A 20,186-nucleotide genomic window follows, 5' to 3' on the forward strand; every position below is an offset into this window, starting at 1 on the left:
ATACACTTTGGAGGAAATAATAACAAATGGGATTACTATCTCAATGGAAACAAATTAAAACATGCTACCGTGCAAAGGGACCTGGGGGTCCTTGTGCATGAGACGCAAAAGCCCAGTCTGCAGGTACAACAGGTGATCAAGAAGGCAAATGGGATGTTGGCCTATATTGCGAAGGGGATAGAATATAAAAGCAGGGATGTCTTGATGCACCTGTACAGGGCATTGGTGAGGCCGCAGCTGGAATACTGTGTGCAGTATTGGTCCCCTTATATGAGGAAGGATATATTGGCATTGGAGGGAGTGCAGAGAAGGTTCACCAGGTTGATACCTGAGATGAGGGGTTTGGATTATGAGGAGAGGCTGAGGAGATTGGGTTTGTACTCGTTGGAGTTTAGAAGGATGAGGGGGGATCTTATGGAGACTTATAAGATAATGCGGGGGCTGGATAGGGTGGAGGCGGAGAGATTCTTTCCACTTAGTAAGGAAGTTAAAACTAGAGGACACAGCCTCAAAATAAAGGGGGGTCGGTTTAAGACAGAGTTGAGGAGGAACTTCTTCTCCCAGAGGGTGGTGAATCTCTGGAATTCTCTGCCCACTGAGGTGGTGGAGGCTACCTCGCTGAATATGTTTAAAGCGCAGATGGATGGATTCCTGATCGGTAAGGGAATTAAGGGTTATGGGGATCAGGCGGGTAAGTGGTACTGATCCACGTCAGATCAGCCATGATCTTATTGAATGGCGGGGCAGGCTCGAGGGGCTAGATGGCCTACTCCTGCTCCTATTTCTTATGTTCTTATGTTCTTATGATATGTGGCTCACTAATTAGTCTTCTAAGGTTTAGCTTCTAGGTTAGTCTTTATGTAAATCTCATATCATCAGGGGTGTTGTCATCCTAATTATTTATATCTCCATATATTGGTAAAGGTAGTATATCATCCGTTTCTGGATAGTTCAAATGAGGAACAGAATGTAAACCGTACTTAATAGCAGGTCCTATCTTGATTCTGTTATAGTGCAATTGAAGATGAAGTTCTTCATGGAAATCATTCTTCTTGGTTTGGTGATCAATGCATTATCGTGGGAAGCAGTGTTCCAAGGTGAACATACTGAAGATCAGATGGGAGATCAGTGGTTTACTCCACAAAGTGCAGGATATTGTGAAAATGGACATTTATGGGTTGGATTTAATGCATTAATAATGTTCGGGTGTGAATATCAATTTGTGGGGGGGTTCTTTTGTTAGCTGGTACAATGGGTTTTATTGTGACCTGATTCAAGTCCAACCTGACCCAAATCAAAATTATTTTGTCTTGTTGGCTCCATTTTGTTTACATTTCACAATTCTATGTGCAACCTATATACCTCAAGATGAGAGGGGTGGTTTTAAAGAGAATTCAGGATATTCCTTATGATAGTGAAGACAGGGATATTTGCAAGGGATTTTCCTCAAAAAGATCATCGAGGAAACTTGAACCTACCACTCATAAACCTAATGTAGCTCGTACAACAGGACTACACCTGTAGAGGATATTTGTCCGAAGGTAACCTCAGGACCACAAAATTGGTTAGTTTTGAAGGGAACTAGTAAAATTCTATACGATTAATTCTATACATCCATCACAAGTTAATACCTGTGGTGTTGGATGTAACTGGGGTGCAACTACCAAAATGGTTCCTTTCTCAAATTAGGGATCTGTATTTTCATTTGATTCCAAAGTTGTTGGAGCAAGAGACAGGGAATAGTGAAAGGGAAGTCAGTTTACTCTTGAATAGTTGACAAAAAATGGACTTGCTCAATGAGAGGCAGCATGGTGGCTTAGCGGCTAGCACTGCTGCCTCACAACATCAGGGACCCGGATTCGATTCCTGGCATGGGTCACTGTCTGTGTGGAGTTTGCACATTCTCCCCGTGTCTGCGTGGGTTTCCTCCGGGTGCTCTGGTTTCCTCCCACAGTCCAAAGATGTGCGGGTTCAGTTGATTGGCCATGCTAAATTGTCCCTTAGAGTCAGGAGGACTAGCTAGGGTAAATGCATGGGGTTATGGGGATTGGGCCTGGGTGAGATTGTGGTCGGTGCAGACTCAATGAGCTGAATTGCCTCCTTCTGCACTGTAGGATTCTAAGATGGCGCGACAGCCTATGGTGTGGGTATGTCCACTGTTAATATACTTGATCCAGCCAATTTGGATAATAAACTTAGAATTTTAACACAAAAAGCCAAACAGGTTTTAACTAACATAAATGCTAATGACCAATTGAACACTAAAGGGGAGTTAGTTGAAAATCAAGCCGATAACTAGTGGTTACAATATTGGAAGGATATGCTAAGACTATAAATCAAATTATTAAAAGGGAAAATAACAGATGATGGTAGATAGAACAGGGCTCTATGTAGTATTTATGGTCATTGGAAGATAGAAGAGCTTTGGGAGAACCTTGAACGAGCAAACCAGGGAAAGGTTCCATCTTGGATTAGCATTGTACAATTAGAATATTTGATGCATGGAGAGAGACATCCGACTATATCGAGTTGTCAACTTCAACAGTTGAGTAGAGTTTGGTTTGAGAACAATTGTGGAGCAACTGCATGAAAAGCCTTTGGAATGATATTGGGGATCCAATAATTCCAATGGATGAGGTTGAGTTAAAGATTTCTGAAGTAGAGATTATAGGAGATATTGAAAAGTACATGAGGTTAGGATATAATGATATCTTATCTTATGTGGTTGAGAAGAGGGGTGGATTAGTAGGTACTAATCTGAATAAGCAGTTGAAATAATTATTTGTTCTTAGCCAATATATTCTAATGAACAGACTTTGTGTGGTTTTAAAAAGATGTGAATTTAAATTGTACAAAGAAGCTAAAAGTCTTGATATGGTTATTACAAAGCTAGCTTATAAGAGTGAGGGAGAATATTGTGTTACTACCTCACTGAAGGAATGGTATGTTAATATATATTACCAATACCAGGAAAGGTGGTGTCATAGTGGTATTGTCAATGGACTAGTAATCCAGAGACCCAGGGTAATGTTCTGGGGACCATGATTCAAATTCCACCTTGGCAGATGGTGAAATGTGAATTCAATTAAAAGAAAAATAGAATTAAAAGTCTAATGATGACCATGAAACCATTGTTGATTTTTATGAAAAACCCATCTGGTTCACTGATATCCTTTAGGGAAGGAAATCTGCCGCCCTTACATGTTCTGGCCTACATGTGGCTCCAGATCCACAGCAATGAGGTTGACTCTTAAATGCCCTCAGGGATGGGCAACAAATGCTGGCCCAACAGGGACGTCCACATGCCATGGACAAACACAAAAAAACCTTTTGCTTTAAACCTCAGATACTTGCTAGAATAGGCTATATAGAATTAATTGATGTACACAAGAGATACAAAGTTTCTTTTAACATTACAGATGACATTAAAGAGATTTTGGGTAATTACTTTGAACAATATGACACCACTATTGAACTTTTGCCAGAGAATCTGAGACAAATAAAACAAAGTTAGCTAAACCCATCAACTTTTTTAAAGTGGTTCAAAGAACTGAAGAGATTATAAGGGGCATTAAAACTATCAAAGTAACTAATTGGTGGGACGATTTATGAGACTGGGATACAAATGTGCAAATTCACCCATGGATTCTTCTTATGTCACATGTTGCAGAGTTAATAATATTGTTTAACTTATTTGATATTATTTACAATTTAGTTTGTTATATGGAAAAGGGAGATAATGCGTTAGTTGAATATGGAATTGCTGTTACGTAGGCGAGAATTTAGTTAATTGTAAGGATGCAATAATACGTTAAAAGTCATCTTAACTGAAATTGTAATACTTACCTGTGAGAAGGAACTTGGTCATGATTTGTGATCCAATTTGCTTCATGCTCCAGGATCAAGAGGAGGGACTGTGGTCGGATGGTCAATGGCAACAGTGATGGTAACAGCGACAATGAGAATTAAGCATACTGGGAATTTTAGCCATATTATGTTAAACATAGGTGCAGATCAGAGAAAGCTGCAGCAAGTCATGACTTGTCCTATACGATGTGACCTGACACTTCCTGTGTTGACCAAATAAGATGGTTGTTTGGACGAGTGCCAAACAACCCAGCACCATTTATTCCCATCTTATTCCATATATGGTGAGACTACGTGACTTCCGTGCAAGTTGGTATAAACATTTGATGAAGTGTCATCTAGACTCAAAATGTTGGCTCTATTCTCTCCCCACAGATGCTGTCAGACCTGCTGAGATTTTCCAGCATTTTCCGTTTTTGTTTCAGATTCCAGCATCCACGGTATTTTGCTTTTATTATAAACATCTGGGAGTTGTTTACAAGTAACTCCATTTGCTATAATCGAACATTGTGATCAGATTCTGGTGGTATCATTGGCTGAGTGCCAGTGAACTTTCTGGAAGAATGTGCAAAGTTTAGCGTAAAAGATGTGCTTTGAGCCTTTGCCCTCAGCAGAAACTCGACAATCACATTCGCAATGTGTCCCTGGAAGACATCTTCAGAGAAGAACAAAGAAACCACAAGGAAAATTCATACCGAAGAGTAAACCTGGCCAGTTTGCTCAAGTGGGTAGTATTTGTTTGCAGTCAAAATTTAAAGTTAGAGTTAAAGTTAACCTAGCGTTAAAAGGATTAAAGTTAAATGAGTTAAAATAAGTGTTGCAATTAATGTGGGTGAAGTATTGGTACCTTATATATCAAATAAAGAGAAAGGTTTTGTTTAAGTGAATTCCGAGTCAACGCTCTGTAGTTTGGTTGATCACATGAGGGGAAAATATCTGGGAGCAAGGTTTAAGTATTCCAATCGGATAACACAGGAGATTGTTAAATGGCAGAAATTATATTAATCAGCATGAGACCAAAGAGGGCAGCAAAAAAAAATTAAAGCAATTTTTGAAACACTGAACTGTGTAAGTTAGGAAATGGGAGACATAATAAGTGGCAATGGAAGCATGCTAAGCTATCGAAGCAGAGAAGGCCCCCGGAAGCTAAGAAAATAAAATCACAGGAACACAGGAGGTGGCCATCCAGCCTGTTGTTTCTGTGTAGGTTTTCTGAAGGAACAGTTCACCTTCAGCCACTCCCTGCCTTACTCCGGTAATGTGTAAGGGGAGGCAGTGGTGCAGTAGCATTGTCACGAGACCCAGGGTAATACTCTGGGGACCCGGATTCAAATCCAGCATGGCAGATGGTGAAATTTGAATTAAATAAAAATCCAGAATTCAATGTTGACGATGAAACCATTGCCGATTGTTGTAAAATCCCATCTGGTTCATTAATCTGCCATCCTTACCTGGTCTGGCCTACATGTAACTCCAGGTCCACGGCAATGTGGTTGACTCTCAACTGCCCTCTGAAATGGACAGATGGGCAATAAATGCTGGCCCTGCCAATGACGCTCACGTCCCATAAAAGAAATTCCTAAAACCCCTGGACATTCTTCGATTTCAGATAAAAATTGAATTCCCTCTTGAATGTCTCGATTGAACTTGTCTCCACCGTACTCGCAGGCAGCACATTCCAAATCTTACCACTCACTGCGTGAAAAAGTCCAAGTACCGACCCCTTGGGTAACAATGACACCCCATCCCCCTTTACCAACACACCCTGCTGAAGAGAAACTGGGATTCATTTGAAGTGGGGCCTTGACAAGTAGTTGTGGAGATCGTTACTTCAGCAAAGAAGTCATCTCATCTGCATTTGGTTTTCCAGTTGAACAGAGATGGCACCATGAGTAGCGAACTCGGGTGGAATTTTACCGGCACGTCCGTCCGAGGTTCGTACGATCCCACCTGAGGCCAACGGAGAATGCCGTTCTCCGAGCCTCATCAGCCCCCGGAATCGGTGCTGGTAAAATTCTGGCCAGTATATCAGATTGTGTGAAGTGCACATAAATCACTGATTCAAAGGGAAAAAAATGTTTGAGGTTTTAGATAATGGTCTGGAAGTGGGTAACGGGCTGAATGTTGCACAGGAAGATCCCAGGGGAGGGGCGGAGGTGGTGAAAGAGTGAATCAAGTTGTCAGAGAGAAAACAATTCACTCAGGAAGCAGAGAAAGCAGGAAAGGATATGACTCAGACCTCACACATCTAGATTCTTTCCATAGGTTTACCTTTCTTGCTGCTGTTGCATGTCTCTTAGATCCTGGATCACTGAAAACAGCACGTCACTGGAAGACTGCGGGGGAAAAGGAAAGTGGGAAATGAAATGGATTTTGCATTCCAGGTGCTGACTTTCTTTCCAGAAAAACATACCTTTTTAAAAGTTTATTTATTAGTGTCACAAGTAGGCTTACATTAACACTGCAATGAAGTTACTGTGAAAATCCCCTAGTCACTGCACTCTGGCGTCTGTTCGGGTACACTGAGGGAGAAGTTAGTATGGCTAATCCGCCTAACCAGCACGTCTTTCAGACTGTGAGAGGAAACCGGAGCACCCGGAGGAAACCCATGCAGACACGGGGAGAACGTGCAGACTCTGCACAGACAGTGACCCAAGCCAGGAATCGAACCCAAGTCCCAGGCACTGTGAGGCAGTGGTGCCATCCACTGTGCCACCGCGCCACATGTTATATGGATGGAAGGTATGGAATAGTTCTTTTGTAAATCAATTTACTCCAAGAAATGACCTAATCTGCCATGGTAGAATCAAATTGCCATGGTCAACTTTCCCAGGGTGACAGTACCTGGTTCAACAGGTTGTCATTGGCAAACAGTCCAGTTCATCCAAAATGAATAGGCCACCTCTCTTCCAGACTAACAGCTACTGAATAAATTCAAATGAAGCTTGCTTTCTCTCTGATCCGCAGTAATAAAAATAATTACAGGGGTATGGAACTATCACTGATGTGCCCTGTGCCAGTCTGAATGGGGAGCACTTCAGCGGTCACGGGCATTCGGCCTCTGATATTCGGGTAAGCGTTCTCCAAGGCGGCCTTCGCGACACACGACAGCGCAGAGTCGCTGAGCAGAAACTGATAGCCAAGTTCCGCACACACGAGGACGGCCTCAACCGGGATATTGGGTTCATGTCACACTATTTGTAACTCCCACAGTTGCGTGGACCTGCAGAGTTTCACTGGCTGTCTTGTCTGGAGACAATACACATCTTTTTAGCCTGTCTTGATGCTCTCTCCATTCACATTGTTTTGTTTCTTAAAGACTTGATTAGTTGTAAGTATTCGCATTCCAACCATTATTCATGTAAATTGAGTCTGTGTCTTTATAAGCTCTGTTTGTGAACAGAATTCCCACTCACCTGAAGAAGGGGCTTAGAGCTCCGAAAGCTTGTGTGGCTTTTGCTACCAAATAAACCTGTTGGACTTTAACCTGGTGTTGTTAAACTTCTTACTGTGTTTACCCCAGTCCAACGCCGGCATCTCCACACCAGTCTGAATGGTACAGGCCTTGAATTTATGATGGAAGATTATTTACTTTTCATGCGCCACTTTGCCCATTAATCCCTTCCCTTGCCTCCTTGGCCATCCATAGAAAAGCAATGGTTTTCTTCATGTAACTCAGTTCTTGCATTTCTTCCTTGCATTTTTTTTATTCATTTGTGGGATATGGACTGGCCAACATTTATTGCCCTTGTTTAGAGGGCAGTTAAGAGTCAACCACATTGCAATGGGTCTGAAGTCACATGTAAGTCAGACCAGGTAAGGACGACAGATTTCCTTCCCTAAAGGACATTAGTGAACCAGATGGGATTTTACGACAATCAACAATGGTTTCATGGTCATCAGTAGATCCTTAGTTCCAGATTTTCTTTTTAAATTGAATTCAAATTCCACCATCTGCCGTGGCGAGATTCGAACCCAGGCCCCCAGAACATTAGCTGAGTTTCTGGATGAATAGTCTAGCGATAATACCACTAGGCCATCACCTCCCCGATGGACTTTAGAGCTTTCACAAATTGGCACAATGGGCAACAGCAGAAATAGAGAGCAATCTCTCGGGATACAATTTCTGCTGCGTGGTGCTGTTATTTCCAGCACAATTTATTCAAAATTGATCAAGCCTCCACAAAAGGCCACAGCATAAAGAGTAAATTGCACTCAACATGCACCGAATTTCCGCCATCTTTTGTGCTAGCTGAAAAAAAACATTGTGCTGGAAGTTCGCCCCCATCCTCAGAATTGGTCAGATCCCCAGATCGAATTAGAACTGATTGCAAGTATCTGCAAATCGTGGGCCCATTGAGGCGGATCTTAAAATTAAACCTTTTTTTTGCAAAGGTGAAGAGCAGTGCGAGAACATTTTAAACATACACACGTAACTAGGGAACGCTTCTGTATCTTTTTTTCAAAGTAATTTTTGGCTATTTTTAATCAGGCTTACTCACAGCTGGTGGACCAAACTTACTGATTGAAGTTTATTTTTTGTGATAAACTCTTCACAGCTGGATTAATCAAACCACATCACATTACCAGTTTTAAATATATCAAGGAATATGTTTTAAAGTGAATAGTCTTTTTTAATAAATACTTTCTGAAACGCTTCCTAATTCCATTGTTCATGGCAGATTTGATGTTTGGTGATATACAATTAAGTTTGAGTGCAAATTTGAGACGGGGGGGGAAACTACTTCTGAAAATCAACACAGATGTGGGTGTAGTTTATACCTGATCATGGATTGCACCCAGAGCAGAAACTGTACCCTGTATTTTCTAGTGATATTGTTTCACTCCTGGCATCATTCTAGCAAGTCTATGTTACATCATTTCCTTGTTTCCAACACCATTTTACCTGTGGGTTTAGAAGTGTATTTATTAGTGTAGGCTGACATTAACACTGCAATGAAGTTACTGTGAAAATCCCCAGTTGCCACAGTCTGGCACCTGTTCGGGTGCACTGAGGGAGAATTTAGCATGACCAATGCACCTAACCAGCACGTCTTTCGGACTATGGGAGGAAATCGAAGCACTCGGAGGAAACCCACGCAATGTGCAAACTCGACACGGTCACCCAAACCAGGAATTGAATCTGGGTCCCAGGCGCTGTGAGGCAGCAGTGCTAACCACTGTGCCACCATGTCCCCTGTAGGATTGTAGAAGACTGCACGCAGTACTCTAACTGAGGCCTAACCAACATCTCATGGAGATTTCTCATCACTCCTTTGCCTGTACGTTCAATGTCCTACATACAAAACCCAAAATTCCATTTGTCCTTTTTCTGCATTTTTGTAACCCAGTTTTTAAATATCTTGCGTACCTCCACCACATGCACCTCTATATCCTGCACACCACTCATAGAATCATAGAATCATAGAATCATAGAAACCCTACAGTGCAGAAGGAGGCCATTCGGCCCATCGAGTCTGCACCGACCACAATCCCACCGAGGCCCTACCCCCACATATTTTACCCGCTAATCCCTCTAACCTACACATCCCAGGACTCTAAGGGGCAATTTTTTAACCTGGCCAATCAACCTAACCCGCACATCTTTGGACTGTGGGAGGAAACCGGAGCACCCGGAGGAAACCCACGCAGACACGAGGAGAATGTGCAAACTCCACACAGACACTCAGAATGTTATTGCTCCTGGTATATTCCCGTACTACTTTGTCAAATACATTTAAAAAAATTAATCTTCAATTTCCCTCCATCTCATTATTCCCCTGACCGCTTTTCCCGTAATCTCCTATCTTCCTCACAATCACCTAGCCTAGAATTTGGTGCCACCAGTAAATTTTGCTATCAGTCCCTCTATGTCTGAATCCAAATCATTTATGTACATGGAGAATAAGAGGAGTCCCAGTCAGATCCCTGGCGAACACCATCTTGCCAATCAGATAAGTAACCATTTATTCTTACTGGCTGCTTTCTATATTTCAGTTCACCTTCCTTCCATGATACCACTTCAACAACAACTTCACTTCCATTGCACCTTTAACATTTTTACATGCTCAATGTGCAATTAGATGCTGTTACACCAATTTTTTTAAAATCTGGAGCTGGCGTAAGCTGGTGGAGCAGCGCCTCATCTCCTAGTTGGGCAGATTGCAGCCTTCAGGACTCAGCGTTGAGTTTGGCAGCTTTAGATTGTGACCTTTCTCCTACATCTTAAATATCTTTAAAAAAATATCTCAGGCATGTATTGCCTCAATGCAACAACTCCCTCCCCACCCCTCCCTCCTGGGGCGACACGGTGGCACAGTGGTTAGCACTGCTGCCTCACAGCGCCAGGGACCCGGGTTTGATTCCCAGCTGGGATCACTGTGTGGAGTTTGCATATTCTCCCCGTGTCTGCATGGGTTTCCTCCGGATACTCCGGTTTCCTCCCACAGTCCGAAAGATGTGTTGGTTAGGTGTATTGACCCGAACAGGCGCTGAAGTGTGGTGACTAGGGGAATTTCACAGTAACTTCACTGCAATGTTAATGTAAACCTTACTTGTGACTAATAAATAAACTTTTTTTTTACTTTCCCCTGCACACACCAGGCTTTTGTTCTTAGGTTTGCTACATTTTGTTGCAATCTCTCACAGCTACACTTCAATATCTAACACATTCTCCCTCTCAGTCCTGACGAAGAGCCAAAAGAACTCAAAATGTTAACTCTGCTTTCCCTCCTTCCAGACGCTGCCAGACCTGCTGAGTTTTTCCAGCATCCCCCATTCTTGAAATAGAAAGTGAAACTGACATGGCTTGGCCAAACAGAACATCCGTTGTTAGGATAGGCCAAGGCTCGCAAGGAGTACAATTTTCACTGAGTGGAAGCAGTCCATTCCATTTCAGCAGTGTTGAAATAACAACTGTGTGATGTATTAAACACATTCAGCTATATTGTTGAGAGATTCCCTAATAAATACCAGACATCTTGAAGACCAGCCTTTTTGTTGATTGCTTTCCAGTCAAAGGTGAGTTGAGTTGAAGCAAGTCCTACTTAAGAGCACTCATCGGCTTCTGATTAATTTCCGTGGTGACACATTTCAAAATGTCAGCTTGTGAAATTATTCATCACCCCCACAGATTGCTTTGTACTGCTTTGGCTGACGATTTTGCAACCAAACATAACCAATTACAATGGAAATAATTGAAATGGATTGACAGCGTATTGATAAAATCTCACTCAGTACAAAAGGTTAGCTGGTGTTAGTAATGGAAAAGCTGCTTCTGGAACCAGGGTGTTCTCTGATGCAGGAGGAAGTACAGAATTCACTGACATTTTAACTTATTTTTGGCTTGTTGGGTGCATGAAAGAATGTTCAACTTCGGTTTAGTAAGATGGCCCATTGGATTGAGAGAGAACCATTTTCCTATTGTTACACAACTCTACGTTGAATTAAGTGAATCTATCATATCATAGAATCATAGCATCCCTACAGTGCAGAAAAAGGCCACTTGGCCCATTGAGTCTGCTCCAACAACAATCCCACCCAGCCCCTATCCCCGTAACCCCAAGTATTTAGCCTACTAATCACCCTGACACCAAGGGGCAATTTAGCATGGTCAATCCACCTAACCCGCACATTTTGCTTTGGACTGTGGGAAGAAACCGGAGCACCCAGAGGAAACCCATGCAGTCACGGGGAGAATGTGCAAACTCCACACAGACAATTAACCGAGGCCGGAATTGAACCCCGGTCCCTGGCGCTGTGAAGCCGCAGTGCTAACCGTAGTGCCACCCGATTGTTCAGGTACCTTAGACTGGAGAAACCACATTTACGGTTCAAACCAAATGTCACCCTGTCTAAGGTGAACATGATCCACCTTTGCATAGATTAAAGAAATACACCCTCAAAGGACATGGACATCCAGTTCAGGTCAAAAGGGGTTTTGTTGTTCCTACGCTAGTTTATGCTATCATACAAGTAGATAAAAGACAGGTTGAGTTAATTCAATAAAAGTCAGACGTGCAGGAGACAGGACATCTTCACTGCAGCCAAGAAGATACACAACTAATGTAGAACAATCTGTGCTCCTTTCTTGTAGCTCAGTTGTGCAAATTGACATATTTGGTATCTGCACATCCTAACTATTTTAGGGGTTGTGGGTCTTAACACAAAGAAAAGAACATGGTTTGCACCAACAACAACAACGTTTAATTTAAGAGCTCTAGCCTATCCAGAACTGAAAGTAAAACAACAGCCTGTGGCAACACCCTAATGACATCACCATCAAGTCATGGGATCAACACTTAAAGCATTCGTGCCCTTTTGAACATATAACAGTATCAATGAATAAAAGTGTGTGGTGAGAGCACTGTGTTCTCATATTTAAGTTATTTTGTTGTGTCCACCCCAAACCTTTCTCTGCGTTAATGACACATGAGCCTATACCAACTCATCAAAAGCTTACGCTCAAGAATTCAATGTAAAATATTCCCCCCTCCCCCACTATTTGGCCATTTCCAGTAGTTGTTGCTCTTACCTCTAGTACATGAATAACATAGTTCGGATACAGCAGCAGGAGCCCTGTGATCCCTTCTTGATGAGTGCGCTGGAGTTTCTGCAAAAAGCCTTCATAGTATCCTGCAGTATAACACAATGCAACCTGAAGTTACTCCTTTCCCGATCAATGTCAAGGGATTTTCATTTCCATTTGTAAATTTAATCTTACAGAAACAAAATTATAGATATTGATTTATGGTGCAACAGCCTTATAAACTCAATTATCAAGTAATCAAGAATTGTAATAGCTACCAATATCTAACTAATCTGACATAAGTATTTATTTCATGAATTTATTTCCTCCAGCATTGGTTCAGCCTCTATGCATTTCAAGCATTGTAAACTACATTGCTATGGGCCGGCTGCAGGAAGGTGGGATTAGAAAGGACGTCTGGGTGTTCTCGGGATGGCATGGGTAAGATGGGCCAAATGGCCTCTTTCTGTGCAATAACTTTTCCATGATTCTATGTGTTTTAATTGAAAAAAAATCATTCTACAAACCTCAGAGGCCAGTGGTATTTTATAAAACTGACAATTTCCCAACGCCAAAAGTAATCTATTGCCAAATTAAAGGTTCAAGGGCGACAAGAAAATTGAGTTAATTTGAAAAATGATTGAATAGACCTTTCCAATATCACCTGCTCAACAACTTGCCTTTATGTGGCACCTTTGGCACACTGAATTATGCCAAAGCGTTTCACAGGAGTGATCCTTAAGCAAAATTTGACACCAAGCCACATATGAGAATATTAGGACAGATTTGTTTTAACTTGAAGCCCAAGAGGTAGAGAGAGGGAGGAAAAGGCAGAACTCACTCGATTTTCAAATTCCCACCCTTGTTTACAAATCCTTCCATATCATTGCCCTATCCCCTAATCTCCACCTACCCTACAATCCCTTGGGAATTCTGAGTACCTCAAACTCTGGTGGTCGTGCATTCCCAGTTTTCTTTGGGCCACTGCTGGCGACCCTGGTTTCAACTGACTAGACCCTCAGCAATTCCCTCCCAAACAATCGCCTCTTCTCTCCAACTTTAAAACAGTTCTTAAAAACTCTCTCTTGGACCAAGCTATCTTTCTTCGGTTCAGTGCACTTTTTGTCTGCTTGTGTTCCTGTGAAGTGCCTTGGGATTTTAGAGGTGCTATAAAAATGCAGGTTGTTGTTGCAAATTGAATTATGTGATGGAAACAGTCAAAATTATTTTGAAAAGGTGCCAGACAAGAGCGTGGTACAAACACTGCCTACATGCTGATATCATAAATGAGTGCCTTATCATCCCTTTAATGCTTCCAGTGCCAGCCTGACACCCTAGCACTGCCCAAGGGGCAAACTGGCACTGCCCAAGGGGCACTTTGGCACTTCCAAGGGGGCAGGGCTTATTGGAGGGTGTGATCACTGCGCTGGGCACTCTCTGCCAGTCTGCAAAAGGATCGGCGAGGAAGGGAGGGAGTGAAGGTGATCGGGGATGGTCATCGGGATCGCGGGGTATTTGGGACTGTCCTGGGTGGAGGGAGTCAGGGAGATCGGGGCTGGCCAGTGTGTGGGGGGACATATGGACTGGCCTCGGGAGATCCGAGAGGCCAGTAATCAGGGGCTCGGGGGTTCGGTAAGCCAGCAATGGGGGGCTTACAGAGCTGGCCAGCGATCGGGCTGGCCAGCGATCTGGAGGCCGGCAATGGGGTGGCACTGCGCATGAGCCGATCTCCGCTATGACAAATCGGCGCATGCGCAGTGGCCCGCTCAGCACTATGCTGCTGGCTCTCAGGCGCGAAAAGCCCCCAACCCCCCCTCCCCGATTTTCAGAGTGAATCCTGCTGAGGCACTCTGTGATGCACAGAGTGTCAGTGGTTCTTTTTGGAAATCACACGGAAAAACTGGTGGTATTTACTCCCATTTCCCTGCATGTTGGGAATTTAGAATTTTTTGGGAAGCATCCCAGCCCGTTTTAAACTGTGGTCTCCTTTGTAAAACCCCATTTCAGGCAGACAATGAGAAATCAAACTTCTTCAGGTTTTCCAACTGAACCTTTCAGCTTCAGTTATGCACAACCTTTCTGAGCATTTCAATGTAATTGTGCCATTGAACAGCTAATCCTGGTGCTGTGCCAAGGTGTAGGTGACCTGCTTGCACAGTGTTTATGTGGGCCAAGGTGGCGTCAAGTGTTTGTTTATAGGGGTCCTGCCTTCATGGGAAAGTAAAGTGTTTGGCAAACCCTTGGCTGCTCAGAAGGAAAATAGCTGGTGTTAGCTTTGCTCCTCTGTCACAGTGTCACACATACCTTCCTGTAGGTGATTGCAAAATGTATCAGCAAACAAATGAGAGTTTTATGAAGGAAATCAAGAAGAAGTTGATGTAATCTTTTCTAGTATCTCCTCATTATCTTTCCAATGAGTTTAAGCCTGGCCAGAAGACAATGGCATCCACAGACCAGGGAACAGAAATGAATGAGGTAACAAGAGGGGGGAGTGGAAAGTATAAGACCAAACTGCAAAATGCGTTAGGAAGTATGACGTAACACAGTAAGAAAACGTTATAAAAATACATTAGGAAGCAAAGAGAGTGCAGAAATTAACTACGAAAGTGCTCAAATTAGAATTCTGAAGCTTATGTAAGATTTCTTATTTGTTTATAAGGAGAAAAAGCAGCAAAATTGGCAACTGGGGTTATCAGCTTACAAATGACGATAGCTCATAACCAAACTGTAACCATTTGTTTCCTCACAGAGGACAGAAAGTGATCTGGTGGCGATCTTACCGGCTTGTCCCACTGGTCAATCAGCGTGGCGAGCTGGTAAGATTGGACAAGAGGTGAAAACTCAGGTTTTGCCCAGTTTTTCACCTCTTGCGATGTTACCGGCCCTCTTTTGCCGGCGAAACTGGCTTCGCGCCCAGAAGGAGCCCAAAGCCCATTTCAATATTTATGCCCTAATTTAAGTATCGTCCGGGCTCACTTGTACTTACCCCTTCACCGGTCGAGCTCCTCATCGGCGAGGATCACATATGGTCCCCAGCAACAGAGACCAGAGGTGATGGCCTCGACGGTGGGAACGGACCCCAGTGAAGCCCCCCAAGTGGTCGGGGGCAGGGCCTCGCAGTAAGGAGAGGAATCGAGATCGCTTCCTGATGCCCGACAATCAAGCACGAGGTACAAGGCTTCAGCGATTGAAGGCTTTTATTGACAAACAATGGAACTATCTAACACGAGTACACCAATCCAGACTGGAGGGGTCCCGCCTGAGCAGAGGGTCTTATACCTCTCCCCAGGAGGCGGGGCCCGACCGGGATGTGCCATAACAACATCCACCACAGGTATATTAATCCCACAGTGTAAACACCCTAACCCAACAACATTATAACAACCCCCACAGTGGCAACCCCCTAACCCAACAGTAACATTGGAATAACCCCACAGTGGTAACCAACGATGGTTCACCACATTCACCCCTCCTTTAAAAACAAAGGCCGGCGGGGTGCGAAAACAGGTCACATATATACAAAATTCACAAGTCCAGACGGTCTGGAGGACCGCACCGTCGCTGTGATCTCCTCAACGCCGGTTGCGACACCAGAGCAGGTGCTTGCGGTGGCGTTCTCTCCAAAACAGCGTCCGGCTGTCCCCTCGAGGACTCCCGGGCCGGTTGACCCTGGTGAGGCGGTGGTGCAGGGGATCCTGGAACCTTCTGGGGTGGCGCCGATCTCCGAGTCTCAGGCAAGCTGTACATGGGAGTATAACTGTTATGCACTGGTCCCGGTGCTGACCGCGCTACGTCTGGGGAAGAAAGAAGTGATAGGGGATTCGTGACAGGGGGTATAGGAGCGACAGGAGTTGCTACGTCCCCTGCGGGCGCCAGGTCTCGAATCGAGACTGTGTCCTCTCGCCCGTCAGGATATGCCACATAGGCATACTGAGGGTTGGCGTGGAGGAGTTGGACCGGTTCGACCAAGGGGTCGGACTTGCGGGCCCTCACATGTCGCCGCAGAAGGACGGGTCCTGGGTACGTCAACCAGGCTGGTAAGGAGATCCCCGAGGACGACTTCCGAGGGAATGAGAACATCCTCTCGTGGGGAGTAGCATTGGTTGCCGTACACAGGAGGGAGTGAATGGAATGAAGCGCATTTGGAAGGACCTCCTGCCAACGGGAGACTGGAAGGCCCCTGGACTTCAGCGCCAATAGGACAGCCTTCCAGACTGTAGCATTCTCCCTCTCCACCTGTCCGTCACCCCTAGGGTTGTAGCTCGTGGTTCTACTAGAGGCAATCCCGTATGAGAGCAGGAATTGCCTCAAGTCGTTACTCATGAACGACGAGCCCCTGTCGCTATGTATGTAGCAGGGGTACCCGAACAGGGTAAAAAGATCACTGAATGCCTTAATCACTGTGGCAGTCGACGTGTCCGCACAGGGGACAACAAACGGGAACCGGGAGTATTCATCTATGATATTGAGAAAATAGACATTCCGGTCCGTTGAGGGAAGGGGGCCCTTAAAATCCACACTCAGCCTCTCGAAGGGGCGAGTGGCCTTGACCAATTGTGCCCGGTCCGGTCGATAAAAGTGCGGTTTGCATTCCGCGCAAATCCGACAGCTTCTCGTTACTGACCTGACATCCTCCACCGAGTAGGGCAGGTTGCGGGCTTTTATGAAGTGGTAGAGCCGAGTGACTCCAGGATGGCACAGGTCATTGTGGAGGGCCTTCAAGCGGTCCTCCTGCATGATAGCGCATGTTCCGCGCGAGAGGGCATCCGAGGGCTCATTGAGCTTCCCTGGACGATACATAATATCGTAATTATAGGTGGAGAGTTCAATTCTCCACCGCAAGATCTTATCATTCTTGATCTTGCCCCTCTGCGTATTACTGAACATAAACGCCACGGATCGTTGATCCGTGATCAGGGTGAACCGCTTCCCCGCCAGGTAATGGCGCCAGTGTCTGACGGCCTCCACAATGGCCTGAGCCTCCTTCTCCACCGCTGAATGCCGAATTTCGGGACCTTGAAGGGTGCGGGAAAAAAACGCGACGGGCCTGCCTGCCTGGTTTAGTGTGGCGGCCAGGGCGAAATCCGATGCATCACTTTCCACCTGAAAAGGGATGGATTCATCCACCGCGTGCATCGTGGCTTTCGCAATGTCGCTTTTCAAGGCCTTAAAGGCCAATTGGGCCTCCGGCGTGAGTGGGAAGGTCGTGGACTTGATGAGCGGACGGACTTTGTCCGCGTAGTTTGGGACCCACTGCGCATAATAAGAAAAGAAGCCGAGGCATCTCCTCAGTGCTTTTGTACTAGCGGGCAAGGGAAGTTCAGTAAGGGGGCGCATACGGTCTGGATCAGGGCCGATGACCCCGTTTTCCACCACGTATCCAAGGATAGCTAACCTGCGCGTACGGAATACACACTTCTCCCTGTTATAGGTCAGATTCAGGCGAGATGCAGTGCGCAGAAAGTTCTGGAGATTCGTGTCATGGTCCTGCTGGTCATGGCCGCAGATGGTGACGTTATCCAAGTACGGGAAGGTAGCCCGCAACCTGTTCTGGTCCACCATTCGGTCCATAGCACGCTGGAAGACCGAGACCCCATTGGTGACACCAAATGGAACCCTAAGAAACTGATATAGACGACCATCCGCCTCAAAAGCCGTGTATTGTCGGTCCTCTGGGCGGATGGGGAGTTGGTGGTAGGCAGATTTAAGGTCTATGGTGGAGAACACCCGGTACTGCGCAATCTGATTGACCATATCAGATATCCGCGGGAGAGGATACGCATCCAGCTGCGTATAACGGTTAATGGTCTGACTGTAGTCGATGACCATCCGGGGTTTGTTCCCGCTTTTAACCACCACGACCTGCGCTCTCCACGGACTAGCACTGGGCTGTATGATCCCTTCTTTGAGGAGCCGCTGAACCTCAGATCTGATAAAGATCCGGTCTTCAGAGCTGTAACGCCTACTTTTAGTAGCGATGGGCTTGCAGCCTGGTACCAGATTCTTAAATAAAGAAGGTGTGGTGATCTTTAGTGTGGAAAGATTGCATGCGGGGCGCTTTGGGCAATTTGGAGGCTGCGGCTGATTCCCTACTGCCAGCGAAGGGAGTGGCCCACCGTACTGTAGGATCACACTCTTCATGTGGACCATAAAGTTTAGTCCGAGGAGAATTGGCGCGCAAAGGTGCGGCAACACAAGGAGCCTGTATCGCTCGTAAATTGTGCCCTGCACCTCTAGGGTTACCATACAACGTCCTTGGATCGGTACAGACCGGGACCGTGATGCCATAGAAATTGTCTGTTTGGCAGGTAGAACCCGGAGTCCACACCTTTTTGCAGTGTCAGGGTGAATAAAACTCTCGGTGCTCCCACTGTCAAACAGACAATACACAGTACGACCATTTACCTTGATGTTCATCATCGAACAGTCAAGCCTGTGATGCTTTGTCTGGTCCAGAGAGATCGACGCCACCGTTGGCCCCAGGGCGTCACTGCATGCAGCCGAGGTTGATACTGAGGACCCCTGCTGGTCGCTCCTGGTCGTCGTCGACCATGATGGCCGCCCCCATGAATCGCACGTGGGTGAGGGCGCCAAGCGTAGCGACTCCTGGTGGTCATCCTCCTCCTCCGTCAGCCACGATGGCGCCATTCTGGATTCGCACGTGGTCGGGCCTCGCGGGTACTGCGACGCTGAAGGAGATTGTCTCTGCTCTGGAGGGTCACAGGCTGCACTGCCGTTCTTGGGCTTCGACCTGCAGGCTTTAGCATAGTGCCCCTTTTTACCGCACTGACTGCAGATCGCCGTTTTTGCTGGACACTTGCCGTGGATGCTTGGCTCCTCCGCAAAAATAGCATCGCTGGCCGCCTGGAGCTGCCGCCGTCGTCGGGTTGATATGGGAGCGCGAGCCCGTGGGGCGAGGAGGGATTTGTGCTTGCTCCTGCCACGTTGTCTCCACGTGGTCTTCGGGGTACAGAGCCAAGCTTTTCGACGCTGCCTCCAGCATCTCAGCCATCTCCATCGCTTGGGTCAAGTTGAGGTTCCCTTTCTCCAATAGCTTAAGCCGGATGTACGAGGACCCTACCCCTGCTACGAACGCATCTCGGGCGAGGTCGTACATATACTGCTCGGCCGACACAGCTTTGCAGTCGCAGCCCCTGGCAAGCTGCAAGAGCTCATTGGCGTAGTCCTCCATGGTTTCGCCCGACTGCCGACGTCGTGTAGCGAGGAGGTAACGAGCGTGAATCTCGTTGGGTGGTCTGGTGTATCGTTTCTTCAAGAGCTCGATGGCCCTCGGGTAAGTGGTGGCCGCACGAATCGCAAGATAGACCATGTCGCTTACCCTCGCGTGGAGGACCTGGAGTTTGTCGTCGTCCGTAGTAACTGCTGCAGAGGCCGCCAGGTAGTCCTCGAAACACTTCAACCAGTGGTCGAAGGTGTTAGAGGCACCGACCGCACGTGGGTCCAGCGTCAGACGCTCTGGTTTCAGCATTTGCTCCATACTCTCTTTACTGTCGAGAGTTTTGTGTTTGTCAATAAAATTGATGCGCGACAATCAAGCACGAGGTACAAGGCTTCAGCGATTGAAGGCTTTTATTGACAAACAATGGAACTATCTAACACGAGTACACCAATCCAGACTGGAGGGGTCCCGCCTGAGCAGAGGGTCTTATACCTCTCCCCAGGAGGCGGGGCCCGACCGGGATGTGCCATAACAACATCCACCACAGGTATATTAATCCCACAGTGTAAACACCCTAACCCAACAACACTATAACAACCCCCACAGTGGCAA

At 45.8% G+C, this 20,186-nt stretch overlaps 1 protein-coding gene across 1 annotated transcript in view; it reads right to left on the bottom strand.

Annotated features, from left to right (window-relative positions):
- The window catches only part of tex47 (testis expressed 47), a 45,672-nt gene that overhangs the window by 18,484 nt on the left and 7,002 nt on the right, over window positions 1-20,186 (bottom strand). Inside the window, exons 3-4 of the mRNA XM_078226049.1 lie at window positions 12,401-12,501; window positions 6,139-6,203 (exon numbers count right to left, since the gene is read on the bottom strand). Of these exons, the coding sequence (XP_078082175.1) occupies window positions 6,139-6,203; window positions 12,401-12,501 (166 nt within the window). The remainder of the gene's footprint in view (window positions 1-6,138; window positions 6,204-12,400; window positions 12,502-20,186) is intronic.

Source organism: Mustelus asterias, chromosome 12, assembly GCF_964213995.1.
Source record: "Mustelus asterias chromosome 12, sMusAst1.hap1.1, whole genome shotgun sequence".
In the NCBI taxonomy this organism is placed as follows: Eukaryota; Metazoa; Chordata; class Chondrichthyes; order Carcharhiniformes; family Triakidae; genus Mustelus; species Mustelus asterias.